Here is a 17,550-nt window from a genome sequence, read left to right as displayed (position 1 = left end):
TGTGGGGAAATAGGCCACAAAGCCAAAGAGTGCGGTAAGGAAGCCCGATGTATCCTCTGTGTTGATAATGGGAATTCCGAAGACTGTGCTCACATTGCAGGATGTGGTCATTGCCCTGTATTTAAAAAAGCACTTCAGATGTTAAGACAGCCTCAAAAATGATCAAGGTACTACAAATTAATCTTAATCATTGTGAGGTTGCCCAAGAACTACTCATGCAGACTGTACGGGAGCTAAAATTAGACATAGTACTAATTTCGGAACCCTATAAGCACATCAGTGGCCTAAACTGGATCACCGATAAGGACGGAAAAGCTGTCATCTGGGCATGTTGCACTAAACCTCTCCAGGGTAATCAAAATAATTGTTCTGGATTTGTAAGAGCCAAATTTAATGGAATACATTTCTACAGTTGCTATGCACCACCTAGCCTAACACACGATGAGTTCGTCCGGTTCCTGGCCAAATTAGTGGAGGATGCCCGAATGTACTCCCCGGTAGCTATAGCTGGAGATTTTAACGCTTGGGCAGTGGACTGGGGTAGTAAAGCTACTAATACTAGAGGTTGCCAGCTTCTGGAAGCGATGTCACTGTTGGACGTCGTCTTACTTAATACAGGCGATAAACCCACGTTCACAAGAGGCGAGGCGAGCTCAATTGTGGATCTCACTTTCGTCAGCAGTACACTAGCAAGAGGAAATAGCAGTTGGGAGATCTCGGATACTTACACCGCTAGCGACCACTGTGCCATATACTGGGAGGTATCATGTAAGCCAAATACAAATAGAGTACCACACACAAGAACTGGTTCAGTGGGTTGGAGGACTAGCATGTATGATCCCGGCCTGTTCAAGATAGCACTCGAGGATCGGCCACTGCTTTCCAAAAGTGCCAGTGAAATGGCGGTTGAAATCATAAGGAGGCTGACTGAGGCCTGCGATGCAACAATGCCAAGGCGACGCAACAACAACCAAACTCCACCGGTGTACTGGTGGAATGATAACATTGCTGAGCTTAGGAAAATATGTGTTAAGGCGCGTAGAACCTCCCAACGGGCTCGGAAAACACCACAATTCGAGCAGCTCTACGACAAATATAAGAAAGCGCAATTAAAATTAAATAAATCCATTAAAGAGAGCAAGAGAAACGCGTGGAAAATATTGTTGGAAGAGGTTGAAAAGAATCCATGGGGCAAGCCGTACCAGGTTGTAGTTAAACAACTGAGACATGAGAATACAACGCCCACTTGTCCTATTCTACTAGGAAGAATTGTAAGAGCTCTGTTCCCCACGCAACCAAAATCCTCCTTTCAACTAGGGATTGTGGATCCGAATGAAATCCCGCCTATTACCGAGAAGGAGCTAATGGTAGCATGCGGTAGGGTTGGAAACAACAAAGCTCCGGGACCGGATGGGATCCCCAACGTAGCTCTTAAGCAAGCTATTGTAGCAACACCAGGAGTCTTCTTGGAGGCCTACAATAGCTGCTTACTGGAAGGGACCTTTCCTACCGCGTGGAAACGACAGAGACTGGTACTTCTCCCTAAAGGTAAGAAGCCACCAGACGAGCCATCGTCATACCGGCCCCTCTGTATGCTGGATACTGCGGGGAAAATACTAGAACGTATTATCCACAGCAGGATCGAAGCAGCAGTTGAACCCCACCTAGTTAACTTACAGTATGGGTTCAGAAAAGGCCCGTCTACGCTAGACGCTATAGAGCAAGTAGTCAATATAGCAAAACTAGCAGTGTCTGGGAAAAGATGGAAGAGAGGCTCGATAAAATACTGCCTGGTTGCCACCTTGGACATTAAAAACGCCTTTAACTCAGCAAATTGGGAGGTTATCATGGGGGCACTTAGCTCACTGAATGTACCTCTATACCTACGTAAAATAGTCGCTAGTTACTTCTCTGATAGGGTCCTCATATACACTACGGAAATCGGGACGGAGGAGTACAAAGTCACTGGAGGCGTCCCACAGAGGTCAGTACTAGGGCCACTTTTGTGGAACGCTATGTACGATGGACTCCTAAAGAAACATCTACCCAGCGAAACTAAACTCGTCGCATTCGCTGATGATCTAGCAGTCGTTATAGTAGCGAAACACGTGGAGGAAGTGAAGTGGGCATTTGAAAGATCCTTCCAAATAATCACCCTGTGGATGAAGTCAGTCGGACTAGAACTGGCTGAGCAGAAGACGGAAGCAATGCTCATTACTGGCAGGAGAGTTGCGGAGACCATCACACTCAATGTCGGCAGCTGTGAAATCGCAACTCAACCAGCTATACGGTACCTTGGAGTAATGATCGACCATAGGCTAAACTTTAAAGATCAGGCTGAGAGAGCAGCAGCGAAAGCGTCTCTGGTGACAGCTAAACTCTGCCGACTCATGCCTAATGTCGGAGGTCCCAAGCAAAACAGAAGGAAGTTATTAGCGTCGGTGACTACGTCAGTGCTTATGTACGGAGTACCCATATGGTCCGATGCACTGAGCAAACAGGAGTCCCGACGGAAAATCGCCTCTGTTTATAGAGTCAGCACTCTACGGGTAGCTAGCGCCTTTCTAAATCTAAACAAAATCTATCCTGAAACTCTGATTGCTACAATGCTATCCTCGCCTTCGGCCTGGGAACTTACGAGCGCGTACTGTACGACGGTGCTAAAGGAGTTGCGAAAAACAGACCAGGAGCGGAGGAAGTTGGCCTGAACAGCCACTCTATCAGAGAAAGCTGCGGCTAAATCCCCCCCGCGAAGTAATGCCTAACGGCCATGCCGTGGGGACCAGGGATACCGAAGAGAGAGGATTGTTTTTAGTCGGTATTGATCTAGATCGAGTCCGACATACGGGGCACCAACATCAGGCCCTATGATACGTAAAAGTATTTTAAACCTCTATAAAAAAAAAAAACCTACCTACCTACCTACCTCAACCCAACTCCATACTACATGAAAGTAGTATGGAGTTGAGTTAGAAGGCACTGGAGCTCCACGAAAACACAATTACTGCCCTGGCGGAGTACATAAAGGGCAAACTAAACGTTCATGGAGAGATCCGCAAACATGTGGCCGCGCTAGGCAGTTCGTTTAAAAGGATCACCAGGGAAATTGAAAATGTCGGAAAATCTAACGCCACCACATCTGTAGGACAAGTACAAACCGACTCTTTACAGAATGTTTTCGGACAAGACTGTAAAGGACTCAGAAATTGAAGTAGATTACAAATCGGCAACACCGAAGAGTCGAAAAGCGCGGAAAATCAAAAGGACGGAACGCTCTTCACCCCTGGAGATCAGCCAGGCACCAAAACTGCGGAAAACTGATACAACGGACTTGGCAGTTACGGTAAGGCCTGAACTGAAGCCAAAGTCGCTTCTTTCGCACGAACACTCGGAGTGGAAAGAGGTAGAAAAGAAGAAGCAACCCAAGAAAAAAGTAGTAACGCGTCCTAGTGCTCTTATCATTCGCCCAAGCCAGGAGGATCAGTAAGCCGAGATCCTTAATCTTCTACGAGCGATATGCTTCTTATCCTAACGAAAAATCAGAAAGATAAAATGCAGGAGATAAGAGACACTATCTCTACAGTACTTGGAAAAGATGCTACGGTGGTATGCAAAGTTCCTGAACAGGAATTTGACGAAACCACGACGGTGTCTGAAATCGTAGAAGCCCTACAGAAAATAACTGGTGGAGGAAGCCATATTTCTGAACACTGTGTCAAGTCCCTTCGCAAAGCATACGGAGGAACACTGACGGCTTCTATTAGAATAGAAGCAGAATTGGCCAGAACCTTAACAGAGCGGCAAAAGATTAAGATAGGCTGGGTCAATTGTAGAATAAGAGCTATTCAAAGGCCTATAAAATGCTTCAGATGCTGGCACTATGGTCACGTTACGCACGGCGTTCGCGTTTGATAACTGCCGCTCCTGCATTAGCTGGCCGCTTGTAAACGTTCAAATAGTCAAATAACGTTAACGTAACGTAACCTACCTACCTACCTACCCTTCGGCTACTTCCCTTCCTTTATCGCAAGCCACCATGGCGTTTACTGTCAGCTGTGCAAATTGTACATATATTTATATATGTATATTATAACTGTGACATTTATTGACAGGAATTGCGAATTTTTTACAAAAGAATACCCTACGATTATGATGAGGTTTAATTTATATAACCTTGCACCGGACCGAACAAATTCTGTGAACTACCGGCGCTCCCTGCTCTCGACCTGCTGCCGCCTGACCAGTCCTGGGAAACCGTGCGGCTGGCTACCACCACCATCAGAGGAGTACCGAGCTGCGGTGTAAAATCAGACAAGGCCTTCTGCCCATTACCCATTTTAATTAAATTCGTTTTTTCTTTTGCCTTTTGTTGCCAGCAACCACTACCCATTTTAATGAAATATATTTTTCCTCGATACGGCACACTGGCGCCCTTTAACATGGTATTAAAATGTCTGATTTTGCATTGTAGAGCAGTTATGTAAATGTTTTTTTATTTCATTTTTTTTTTAACTTTAATTTTGCATTTTTGTTGCCAGCCACTTACGTGTACTTCCTTCGTATGAAAAAAATAACTACTTCACTTTCCAGTTTTTGTTTACTTTAGCATATATTTTATTCTAATGTTGTAACTTTTTTTGCTTTTGCTATTTTTTTCCATATGACCGTACACATTAGTTGCACTTATACACATTATCCTAATTTCTGATTTTTCTGTGTTATTTTCTTTAAAAAACTTCTTATACTTGCAACCATAACGTCGGTTAGTGGTTTTGTAACAGAACGGAGTAGATTCAGTATAATACCTGTTCAATACCTTTATTGTGGTATATTTAATTTTTTTCTTATCTTTCTTTACCAATTAATAAAAACAATATTAAACATGGCGCTATTGTTAACAACTTACGTAAACAAATCGCTAAACTGGGTCCTCCTTTTCCTTCTGAGCACGACCTATAGTCAATAACATTTCGGACGATTTGGATAGAGTAAAGTGTATGTATTAGAAGACATGGCCGGCAAAAATGTTGGAACATGGCACATAAAAGATTTTAAAATAATAACTTAAAAAAAATAATAAACATAACGCGACACAACATAAACTAAAGCATTACCATTAACCGCGTAACATTTCATTTGGGTCATTAGAATGAATCTATAACCTTCATAATCGTTTGTTCGCGTTAGTAATCCTTATAATGATTACTATTGCTAGTTTGTTTCCGAGAAGTATGAAAGAATGAGTTTAAAAGGATAAAAGTAAAATTGTTATCAATAAGTTCGGATTTTATTTCCTTTAAATGGAATAAAATCCTTCGGTGACAAAAATCTTAGTTAAAATTTTAATCAAAAAAACTTTAAACACGAGAAACATATCATAAATCGCAATGCAGTAAAAAATTATTCAAACCTTGGAATCGTAGAAGCGTGCTATTGGTTCTGCGGATCTTTGTTTTTATAACAAACATTCCAATGCGCCCGCGCACCAACCATAAGAGTTTACATTCATTGCCCGGGAGTAGGACCCTGGCCTCGGTCGCGTTCACCAGGTGACGTCTCACGCGCCGGGGCTTTCAACAAGAAGAGCAACTTTCAAAATCACGCCACAACCTATTTATCGCCTCACACGCCAAAGGGGTAAGTGTTGAACAAATATTATAAAGACAATATTAAGTAGTGTTTAGCTATAAGTTCGAGCTCAACATTTTGTTTATGTCCATAGTTCCATCATTACGTATTATTACTTTCAATTTGTTTATCTTTTCTATTTTCGTTTTACGTTTTCAATTTTGTAACTTCGTTCTGACAGTAAACAATCATCGCAAGCCATCTCGGGGTTTACCGTCAGCGGAGCAAATTGTACATATGTTTATACCGCAATCGCACCTGTCACATTTATTCGCAGGTGCGAGTTTTATACTAAAAATAAACTACGATTATTGAGGACCTTGCACCGGAACGAACACACCTGTGAACTACCGGCGCTCCTTGCTCTCGACCTGCTGCCGCCTGACCAGTCCTGGGGTGACCGTGCGGCTGGCTAACACCACCATCAGGGGAGTACGAGAAGCGGTACATATTTTTCCTTCTGCTACTACCCTTTTATTATTATTTTTCTACATACGGCACAGGGGATCCGCGAAACCCAGGTCACCGACGTAGCTCAAAGTATTACTTGACCGAACTGGCAGCGGGCGGGACACGCGCTCGTCCAGCCGTTGGCTGTTTGAGGTCTACAACTTGCAGTGTGAGCATCTACCGGTAAAAAACCAACTAGTCGATACACGCGTCCTGGACCTTTCGTCGCGCGCCCTAAACAGATTCCTCCACGCGGTACGTTCGTACGGACCAGCCATCGATATAACTGCTTCAATATGTGTAATTAGTTTACAGTCCGTCGAGTTACGAGTTAGCTCGTGGTTCTGGCGGGGAGAGGGCAAATGAAACAAGTGATCACAATACGGGAATTTATTTAGACTGAACGAAGGCACTACCTTTGCGAAGAAGGCACCTGTCAGCAGTGAGAGTGCGCGCGCGTCAGCCGCGTCGTCGGCAGTGCGCTTGGCGCGCAGAGGGTCAGCCGGGCGCTCCGCTTCGCACATTGTATAATATAATAACATTACTAGTGAAAAAATATATTTTGAGCGTTAAGCTTTTGTTCTGCGTGTCATAGTTTGTTCATTTAAAATTCGTTGTCGGCGAGCACAAAGTGCGCGGCGCTGTCGTACTCCAGGATCCGATTCTTGATGGCGGCGAGCCGGGCGAGATAGTGCTTGTGTATCTTGGTGTTGGTCCTCTTGTAGCGGAGCGACGTTATCATCTTATCCGCGACGTAGTCCAGCCACAGCACGTTCGTGTACGGCTCGTACTTCTTCCACTCGTTCCTGAAAAATTAAATTATCATTAGCCTGAGCTACTCACTGGACTTGTGCATGCCATCTGTACTGATTACATGTAGAAGGCTCTTGGTACATTGTTAAAACAACCTGTGTACAAATGTACACTATACATCATCTACATCGTCATCAAGTCAGTGGATAGCCAGTCTTATTGTGTACTATTGTAAACACTTAAGTAAAGTGAGGCATGGGCAGCAGTAAGCGGGCGGGCGCTCACCCGAGGCGGTCGCGCATGAGGCGGTAGACGTCGAACTGGTGGTCGCCGACCGCGTCGAAAAGCGTGTCGTCAGCGGCGAGGTCGCAGTGGTAGACTGTGCCGGCGTGCGTCAGCCGCGACAGCGAGTAGTCGATGATGGAGCAGGCCACGCCGCGCCGCGCCACGCGCACCACGCGCCCGCGCACCACGAACGTCGCGAACGGGCGCTCCGTGGGAGCCACCAGCACGTTGCCCCAGTGCAGGTCGCGGTGCTCGAACTGCAGCGCCTCCTCCGCCGCGCCCAATGCGCACGCCAGCTGCAACACACGCGCGTCGCGACACCGATGTACAGTCACGAATACCAAACAAAGATCAACACACACAAAGCCAACTGTATATGTATATGTATGTAATGTATATATATATATATGTATATATATATATATATATGTATATATATATATGTATATATATATATATATGTATATATATATATATATATATGTATATATATATATGTATATATATATATATATATATATATGTATATATAAAAGAGCAGGCAGCTCGCCGTCAGCAACGAAAGCAGTCGACGGCCGACGCAGAGGATAAGTGAAAATCTAGTCAAGATGGCGCAACTTGAACTAAAAATTCACCCATCTTCCGCAGCGGCGCAGAGCGATGCGGCGCGGTGGGGCAGACCTGAGGGCAGACCTGAGGTTCAATTTATCGCAGAATTACCTGCAGGAAGATCGCGTAAGCCTGCTCGGCGCTGGAGAAGCAGTAGCTCTCTAGATCCTGGCCCGCGTTGCTCAGCTCGAGCACGAGGTAGTGCTGGCGCGCGGGCAGAGCCGCCGGATTGTCGTTGTCGGAGCCCTTGCACTCGTCGTACAGCTCCCACAGCTCCAGGAGCCGCGACGGATACCGGCCGCGCACGCAGCGCACCGCTAGTACCTGCGACGTGCTTCTGCTGTTAGTGCCGGCCACTACTCACCGCACAACATTGCCTCCTAAAATAAACTATGCGTCACCAGACCGGGGCCGGGGCGCGACATCAGACAATTGCACGACGCAGCACGCAGCATGCGCGCCTGTCGGTAACTGATAGCGGTACGAGTCTGTGCGAGGAAGCGCAGCTGACCGTTTTGATCTTTGCAACATTTTATATTTAAAACACACGAGTATTCAAATGGATTGAGCATGGGGCACAGTTGTCAAACCCTTGCAGCTAAGCAAAGTGTCCAATGTAAGTCTAGGCATATCAACCATCTCACTCTCCGTCCACTGAATTGACTAGCAGTTTTTTTCATATCTCCAGCATGGCAATGCCCCTGGAACGTTTCGTGTAGACCACCACCAGATCACTAACAACTAAAGTAATTTATATGTAAATAAATGTGCAACACACAACGGCGCGCGACGCGCGGGTGCGGACGCACAGGCCCATCCTGTGCTAAGGGCCAGCTCACCTCATTAAAGACGTCAGTTGCGTTTTCAACAGTATGCAAGTCGAATGAGTCGGTGTCTTTCCCTTCATCTAAGCGCTTCTCAATTTCGGCTATGGGAGCGCGCAGAGCGCTCAGTTCCCTGTTTATTTATTTATTATTATTACATAATAATCATACAGATTATCATAAATGAACTCAATGTTACAAATAAACATGCAGAAAGAGCCAAGTGCTCTCATACTTCAGTCAACAGTAAGTGGGTACGGTTTAGGAATCAGAGTCAAAGAAAAATTGTGTAAACTCGCAATGCTGCCATAGATGATATTTGCATCTCTCATCCACATATGTTCATCAACGACAAGGTTTGTTACTAGATACGAGAAACAATTTGCCTGTAATTAGTCATCACCAAAGTTTAAATACGCAATAGCTTCTTTGATCAGTTGTTGCATACTCTTATACATCATTCATATAAGAATTCTGGACCATCAATATACCCACAAGTGCATTGGGAAATATAAAAAATAAAAATAATTCTTGGATAAAAAGAGGATGCAAAATGGTGACTTTAACATCTTTATTGGCTGTAATTTCTAAAGAATAAAAAATCAGAAAATAACCTTATTGACAATTTGTAACTCGTAAATGTGAGTTTCATTCTAGCGAGCAGAATTCAAAGTAGTTATGTTCCAGATATAAGTTAATATCAAGTAATATAACTATGGGAGAAAGTACTAAAACGGTAAGAATCATAAGGTAAAAAACAACAATGTTAAACTTACATAGCAATCACAATCTCAGATATAATTTCGTGGTAGGCCTTCTGTGGCTCCCCATTGACCTTGATGTCGCCAGCGATGGGAATCACCTTGAGAACTCGCGCGCGCCCGTCCCGCGCTCGCCACAGGAACACTTCGCCGTACACGCCCTCGCCAATCTTGTGGCAGTTTTTCAGTTCCCTACAGACAGACACACACTCACGGTACAGGCTGCGGCCCATGCGCCTCAAATTATTTATTTAAATTTCTTTTATTCCAAACACATTGCAAACAGATATCCAGCTGTATATTTTTATTATTATTTACTTTTTCTTCTGAAATAATACAATTACACTTTCCAAGGGAAATTAACAAAAATACCTAAATATTTTTTTCTGACCAATGCACTCATAGTCACTTGTTTCTGAGAACTACATTAAATCTTTTCAAAAAGAGCCAATATCCAATCAAAGATGTTGAATCAAGATGTGAAATATGCTTAATCCAAAAATATATTATGTACAAGGGCAATAAAATCAAATATACAAGAAACATACAATACTTATAGTATTAATGTTTATATTCAAGAATTTTTTTTCAATACTCAAGCTAAGCTCTTTGCAATTTTTAATGTTCACACAGCAATAAGCTAGTCAAGATACATACAATGATTTACTTAGAAATACTTTGCAGTATGAGCTGGGCACTTCACATTTAATTATTGAGTCATCTACCTTCAAATTACATAATAAATTTAGTTAAGTGAAATTAACAGAGAAGCCTACAAAAGTCAGAGTTAATCGTTTAATTGTTATCAATGAGCCGTTTTAATTTAACATTAAACAAGGAACTTCAACAAGATTGCTGGAACTATTCCGAGATCGAGGTACCGGAATGTCCGTCACTACCAGGCATACTTACGAGTCGAGGTAGCATTCACCGAACAGAATAACGTCGCCCTGATTGCAGCGCCGTAGCACCAAGTCGCGAGCGGCGGCGGAACGGTCTGCCTCGTGCAACTGCTCTAGTACGCAGGGTTCGCACGCGGGCTCCTCGATCGACAGCTTCGATAAATCGATGAGCGTATCATCACAGTCGTCCGACACGAATCCTGAAAACACGTAAGCGCTGAGCCAACACCACACGACACGCGTCGCGAACTGATCGACGGACTTTCCCCATGACTAACACGTAACATCACACATTCGTAAGCTACACAATTCATAATAAACTTTTAAGGAGCCCAACGCCTGACGCAACTGACCTGGGTATTGCAGGGAAAGATGCATGCACTTGGCTTCGGACACTTTTTGATGAACAAAGACGCAGAAAGAAGCTATTATCCCGTCGGGGACAACGGCAGTCAAACAGTCCAACGCGCTGGTAGAGTTTTACACGGTTGTAAATTTATATCCCACTATGACACGACAATAGCGGGAACGCAACGAAAATACCGCACGAACCACGAGAAATATTATTACAACAACAAAAAATAAAAACGATGGAAGATGGCCACCGACACCCGACAGCGTCTATTTCTTCCGCTAATGTCACAGATTACGAATAGCATAACCAACATATTGTAATGTTGCCAGCATTTTTGGAAAAATTCCGATCGGACAGATGATTGTGAATAATTGAAAATTATTTATTGTCAAATTAAATTTACCTTTAAAGTTTTCATGTATTGTTTCGGTACATAAAGTAGATCGTGAGTTGCTATTTTCCTAAAAAAACCAAATGAACAAATAAAGTGTCAATTGAACCCCAAATTCTTAAAAATTCGTAGATGGTTAAAAGATTGGTTACTTTTATAATTTTAATTGTAGATCTGCTTGGTTTACAAACAAAAGTACTTCTTCGATCAGTGATTGTATCATTATGAAGGGAACCTGAAAACGACAAATCTTTATTAGAATAAAGTAACTATATTTCACACTTGAATATACAATATTTGGGACTGTTGACTATTTTAATAATTATAAATACTAGTTCACACCTGACATTACACTGCAACTTTGAAATATTATGTCAAATAGTGCATTATACTTTTTCACTATTTACTTTACATCACCTACCCACCAAAAAGTTTTCAATGCCTTAAAAGTCAATAAATAATACAAAAAATTAATAAGTAATCTCTATATCTAATAGATGCAGGCGTTACTTTGCGGAATTCCATCCTAAGTAAGAAAGGGACTAATATTTACTACAATATATATAAACTAATAATATATATAATGTATAATATATTAGTTCCTTTCTTACTAAGCTATGTCTACAAAATTAATTGAAGCAGGTATTACAATACCACTACACTGTTGCCAACTAATTAGTTTAAATGCATTTCATACTTACTCTGGAGTTTTTGCATTTCCATGGTGGCTATCACGCTTTGTCTATATCGTCTGCCCTTACATTCTATATTTTCTTGATCCAAGACAGAATAATCGAAACTATCTGATATTGTGGTCATTCTCTTGAATATGCTCAGTGATCGTTCCCATTTTTTACCAGGTAGTAACACTACAGGTAGTTTAACTTCACTTGCAGAGACACAGCCTGCTGCAGTAGGTTCGGTTTCCTTTTTGAATGCACTGCATTTTTTTATAACTGGCCCATTTACTTTATTGGTTGTCGAGTCTGTGTAAACACGACTGTGGTTTGCATTTTCCACTGCTTCAAAAACTGTATCATCTGTACACACATTACTATCCCAAACTTTTTCTTCCACCTGTAATTCTTTTTCAGCGGTAATACTGTGTACCTTATTTCCGTCAGGAAGGTCTTCAATATTATTAGAAATAACAGACTTGTCCATGTCATAAGTACAAATGCTGTCATTAGAACTGTCACTGATGTTTATAATAGAATTGTTTGATCCCACATTCCGCCTTCTCGTTGTAACAAAACCGACAAACTGATCTTCTTTAGGATCATTTGATTCAAGAATCTCCGTATGCTGCAGTTGCATTGACTCCATAGGTGACACATAATTATCAACTGCATCATTGTCAGAACAGTGGCCAGAACAAAATTTGTGCAATTCATCTATGTGATTTACACTTTCTTCTGTACAAGTGTCACTGTTATCTCTGTCAACAAATTTGGAGGAGTTTTCATGCAAATGATCAATTTCAATACTTGTCTCTTTAACATAATATTTTTCGAATACAGAATCATTTAATTTTTCTAACACAACTACAGGATGCATGTGTACGTTGGCCTCAGTGGCAACAGACAATTCGTCTTCACTACACGTATTATACTCTGAAATGGTAGACCTACTGTCTAAAGACGCTCGCACTTCATCTGCATCACTACTCGAGTCATAGCTAGGCTCGGTTGTACGTTGTGAATGTTCAGACCGATCACTTTTGTGTAAACTTTCATTATTTATAAAATCACTTTTCAAGTCAGTTAAAACTCTGGAATTATGTTCAGTCTGGACAACCTGAGAGTTAGCAAATCGTAAAGATGCTTCATGTGCTAAGTTACTTAAAGAATTGCATTCAGCTAAACTTGCACTTATCATTTCTTGCACATCACTAATACCAGTGCTGTTTTTATTCACAAATAAAGTGTTACCAAAACCATGAAATGGAATCACTTCAGATGTACAAAGCAAGCCGTTATAAGTTTCAGTCGGCACAGGATTGCAACTATCACACTCTGTGCTATGATTCCGATGTATCGGTGGGTGTTCTGTTAAAATTCTGTCTGTTGAATTTAACTGTATATAAGATTGATTTATTTCTGCAGAGTGGTCATTGTTGACCTTGTGTTCACTATGGGTATCTGACATTTTATTCTTATCTATTGTATTTGGTTTATATTTGGACATTTTTGGTGTATGACTATTCATTGTAATAGGAGATAAATTGTAAATGGATTTACTTCGATGTTTTTCTATATAAGGAGTGCTAGACAACAATGAATTGCCAGCATGTAAAGGCAGTGTGTTTGTTGTTTCTGAAAGTATGTGATTATTATTTTTTAGCAGTGTAGTTTTGGTAATGTCTGTTAGCTGATGCATTTGTCTCATCACATTAATGATAGAGTTGTCATGCCGCTTTGTGTCTCCAATATTTTCACTTTCAATCACTAGCTGATGATATTTAATATTTGAAGTGTTGCAAAGAAAATCATTGGTGCATTCAGTTTTAGAGTTTTCTTTATCTAAAACAAAATTGAAACATCTTAAGGATCGTTACAGTTTTTTTTTAAATGTTTATTTTTTAAAACAATAATAAGGCTACAAAGAAAGATTTTAAATCTAACATTACCGATGCTGTCATTGCCAGATTTGTTGTATTCTATGATTTTCTTTGTTTTTCTTCTGCCGTAAGTTTTTTCTGTTCTGAAAGGGGAAAATAAATAAGTAAAACGTATAAAAGATTATTTCTTGATTTGAAAATCTTCTGCAGCAAATACAATAAAAACATTCAATTTTAATAATGAAAAGGAATAAACACAAGTATGTAGTTCAGATAGCAAGCCTAAGACCAGGCAGTGCATGTACTGACACCATTTAGTGATGCATGGTTTAGAAATTAGAAATCCTGTACAGTAGTTGACCAGCAACAGAGTTTAAGGTGACTCAAGTGGCTCAAAACTTCACTTTTCATGTTTGGAGGATTAATTAATAGCTAACCTTTTACAGCAGGTAAATCATAACATTTACTGAGATGAATTACTTATATCATTGGTATTCTTGGGTATAAATGTTTTTTATTAAGATGGGGGAATATTATTTTGCAAATAGTATGTATAAACCTGTGATAAAATAACTATGGCTGTACTATACATATCCAGCTGGTTTTGACGATGTTAAAAAGCATACATGTTTAAGGAAGAATCAAAGGAGGAATTTTGTTATGAGCTATTTTGCATTTTGAAAATAAATGAATCTTATTTAAACATTTAATTCTTTTAAAATTACTTCAAAAATGGAATACATATAATAAAAAAATAAGATGTTTATAGACCTAATGTAAGTAATAATTTGGTTGAAGAATTTTTAATCTAGAAATTTTAAAGATGTTAAAGATTGCACCTTGATCTGGTCACAAAGTTGTCATCAAACAAAACAAATTTTAAAAGTAATCAAGATTGGCATATTAGTCATAACAAAGTACTTGAAGAATAGAAAATTGACTACATCATAAATTGACCAGCTTTGATCCATTGGAAAGCCCTGGGTTTACATAAAAGCTCAATATTTGGGCACCACACATGCTCATTAAAAAACCAAATGAACTGGGTACTCAATTGTGACTCTTTTTTGGAACAATAAAACCGAATAATTTTTTGAAGTGATTTATGACTGATGAGTATATGAAAAGTAGATCACATATGATAAGAATGTGCAACAAAGGTTGTGGTTAAAGATCAATCAGGCTTCACAGACTGCAGCAAAACCCAGGTTAATTCACAATAATATGATAATTTGTATGTGGTGGATTTAGAAGGACATTGTGTATTAAGAGCTTTTATTGATGTGCATAACTATTGAGTCAGATCTCAACTGTCACCTACTGATTAGATTAAAGCAAGAAGTTTGAAGAATATTGCCTGAATTGATCAATAAACAAACAGACACCTTCATCAGGATAATGCTGGAACATATAAAAGTTTAACCATTTAACAAAAATTAAGAGTTTAACTAAGAACTAAGATGTGATAATGCATCCACCATATAGCCCTGTCCTTGGACCTTTAGATTTCTGCCTGTTTAGGTCTCTTCAGAATTCTTTTTCAAAGTCAAGTTAAAATCTCATCAACATCAACAACTACTTATTGTGGATTTTTATCACAAGTCCAATTATTTCCTACTTTATTGTGTCACTACACACAAGATGGCAAGTCATTAAACAAAATGATACCTATTCTTTAATAAAAAGAAAAAATAAACTTACAAATATAATGTCACAAAATATTATTATTATCATTATAAAAATCATTATGTGAAAATGGTTAGGGACTTTTGCCTGAACCTATTATTATTATAATTAAACTTTGTTAGCTGAGAATGTCAATGAGTGTAAATAGCTGATCCATGCATATCTTTTGTTATACTGAGGCTATGAAAAATATTGAGATGCATTAAAAAATTCTGGTTTTTCTAACACACAAAAATATAAATGAAATCCCTAGTTAAGTTTAATTTCTCCAACACACAAAAATATAAATGAAATCCCTAGTTAAGTTCAATTTCTTCAACATACAAAAATATAAATGAAATCCCTACTTAAGTTCAATTTTTCCAACATACAAAAATATAAATGAAATCCCTAGTTCAATTTCTCCAACACATAAAAATATAAATGAAATCCCTACTTAAGTTCAATTTCGCCAACACACAAAAATATAAATGAAATCCCTAGTAAGTTATTTTTTTTGTTATCATGATTTGTTATTAATGATGTCTTCTCGTGGCCTCTCAAATGAGACAACAGCTGTGGCCTACAATATGCATTACACCCACAACTAGTTCAACCTCAGAGAGGGTTATCTTTGTTGTAATTTATGATTAATTTAAATTTTCCTATCACTTCATTATTTATCTGTAAAACCACTCAAAGTAAATAAAAGTAATCCTTACACTTTTCTTGAGCGAAACTGACTGCTCACAGAGGCTGGCGACGAGACCAGAAGCAAGTCGAAAGGATCGAGAGCTTTTTTTACATGCAGAGATTTATTTGGCGTCAGATATCCCAAATCGGACTCGAAATCCCTGGTCGGTTCGCTCGGTGCTATGGACGCATCTTTTTTAATTCTCCTGACATATTTTTTTTTGCGAACTCTGTTGGTAGCGCTACTACACTTGTTATTGTGTTGTGTGTTATTGTCGTGAGACAATGCCCTTTTTGTTTTCTTTATATTTTGTATGTAAAAAGCATCAAAAACAGAGCTCTTCGCGTCAATTGTTGATATTAAGTCTTGAACAACTAAGCCACCGACGTCTTTCTTAGATTTGTATGTCCGTTTCATGTTTTCTTACTTCGAACACATTATTTAACTAAATTGCTTTAATGTTTCAATTTGTGTAATTTCAACAAAGTTAATATTTGAAAATTAAACATAACGAGCAAACGTCACAGTTGACACAGATTGTGACATTATTTTTAAAGAATCGGACAAAAATACTTAATCTGTATTTTATGCGTTTAAATACTAATTCTAAGTAGTTTCATTTTTTTTTACGTTTTTAATAATAAAGGTCATACAACAAAAATATTTAATCCAAAAACTAATTATATTTCGCAGTTAATAGAACATGTATTCGTATATACAATATATTTATCAATATCATTATTATTAATTAATATTTTTTTAAATAAACTTAACATAAGATTTTAAGTAATTTACAATGTGATAATAGAACCGTAAGATCTTCAACATGATTTATCAAGGAAGGAAATACAGAACGAGAGAATCCACAACGCACAAAGACTATATACGGAATAAATAATAAAGCTATATACTTTCATGTACTTTATTACAATTTTATCTTTACAAAATAATTTATGATTCATGAGATATAAGAAGTAGAGAACTTTAACTTAAAGGTTCTCTATCGTAAATGAAACAAAACACTGTTGAGTGATGTAAGCTGTAGGGATGTTCCATACGGAATGCCTTTATTAACAAAATTATGTCTATTTTTAGACACGCGGAAGTAATATTATAAAGAGATTCAACAGTTGCTTGTTTTATATAAGGCTCATTATGGCGACCTTAGTCATAGCGGTGTCCCGTTGTGATGAACTTGAAGCCGAACAAACAATTTCTTTGCCGCATATCAAGGAAAATGTTTTTTGTCTGTTTTTCACTGTGTGTTCTTATTCTTCATTGTTTGTCTAGAGTGGCGCTCCCGAGATTGCCTCCCGCCTCTGGGTCCGCGTACAGTGAGGGCGATCCGAGGTATCATCTGTATCCACCTTCGATCGCCGAGTAGTTCTCGCTGCCATTCAAATTCGCACACAGTCTAGTACCTTCGCGTGATCATCATCGTGTACCTAGAATAAGAACGGAGCAGTAAATTGTAAAAAGTTATGTAAAAACATTTTCACTTTGTTTGAGTACGAGATAAAATTAAGAATCGACCTAGCTTTTCATCTTTTTATATTTAATAGACGTTGGTGATACGAGCTTTCAATTTGTTTGCAATTTGCAGTTCAAAGAACTATGCGCTGTGATCATTCTTAAATAAACAACAGTCAAAGCAACTTCTCTAAAGTGAAATA

At 39.4% G+C, this 17,550-nt stretch overlaps 1 protein-coding gene across 1 annotated transcript; it reads right to left on the bottom strand.

Annotated features, from left to right (window-relative positions):
• Positions 1-6,453: 6,453 nt before the first annotated feature.
• Positions 6,454-16,379, bottom strand: Haspin (haspin). The gene is made up of 11 exons (XM_068777907.1): positions 15,906-16,379; positions 13,588-13,661; positions 11,660-13,480; positions 11,111-11,193; positions 10,971-11,028; positions 10,223-10,412; positions 9,326-9,502; positions 8,565-8,682; positions 7,837-8,049; positions 7,117-7,412; positions 6,454-6,884 (listed from the first exon to the last, which is right to left on the bottom strand). The coding sequence occupies exons 1-11, from the start codon at positions 16,292-16,294 to the stop codon at positions 6,683-6,685; spliced, it is 3,621 nt and encodes a 1,206-aa protein (XP_068634008.1). The 5' UTR covers positions 16,295-16,379; the 3' UTR covers positions 6,454-6,682.
• Positions 16,380-17,550: the final 1,171 nt, after the last annotated feature.

This window comes from Battus philenor, unplaced genomic scaffold (assembly GCF_028537555.1).
Source record: "Battus philenor isolate CCGP_79_NKW_IND1 unplaced genomic scaffold, ilBatPhil1.0.hap1 SCAF_14, whole genome shotgun sequence".
Lineage (NCBI taxonomy): Eukaryota > Metazoa > Arthropoda > Insecta > Lepidoptera > Papilionidae > Battus > Battus philenor.
The sequence above is the reverse complement of the archived record's forward strand: the minus strand, read 5'-3'. Positions and strand labels throughout refer to the sequence as shown.

What these genes read in the sequence shown, in the direction of transcription:
- Haspin (XM_068777907.1), bottom strand. Translation starts at nt 16,294, where the DNA reads ATGAAACGGACATACAAATCTAAGAAAGACGTCGGTGGCTTAGTTGTT. An exon ending in CAGTTTCGCTCAAGAAAAGT is followed by an intron (nt 13,662 to 15,905) that starts GTAAGGATTACT and finishes TTCCCCTTTCAG; the next exon opens with AACAGAAAAAACTTACGGCA. An exon ending in GGTGAATGCTACCTCGACTC is followed by an intron (nt 9,503 to 10,222) that starts GTAAGTATGCCT and finishes GTCTGTCTGTAG; the next exon opens with GGAACTGAAAAACTGCCACA.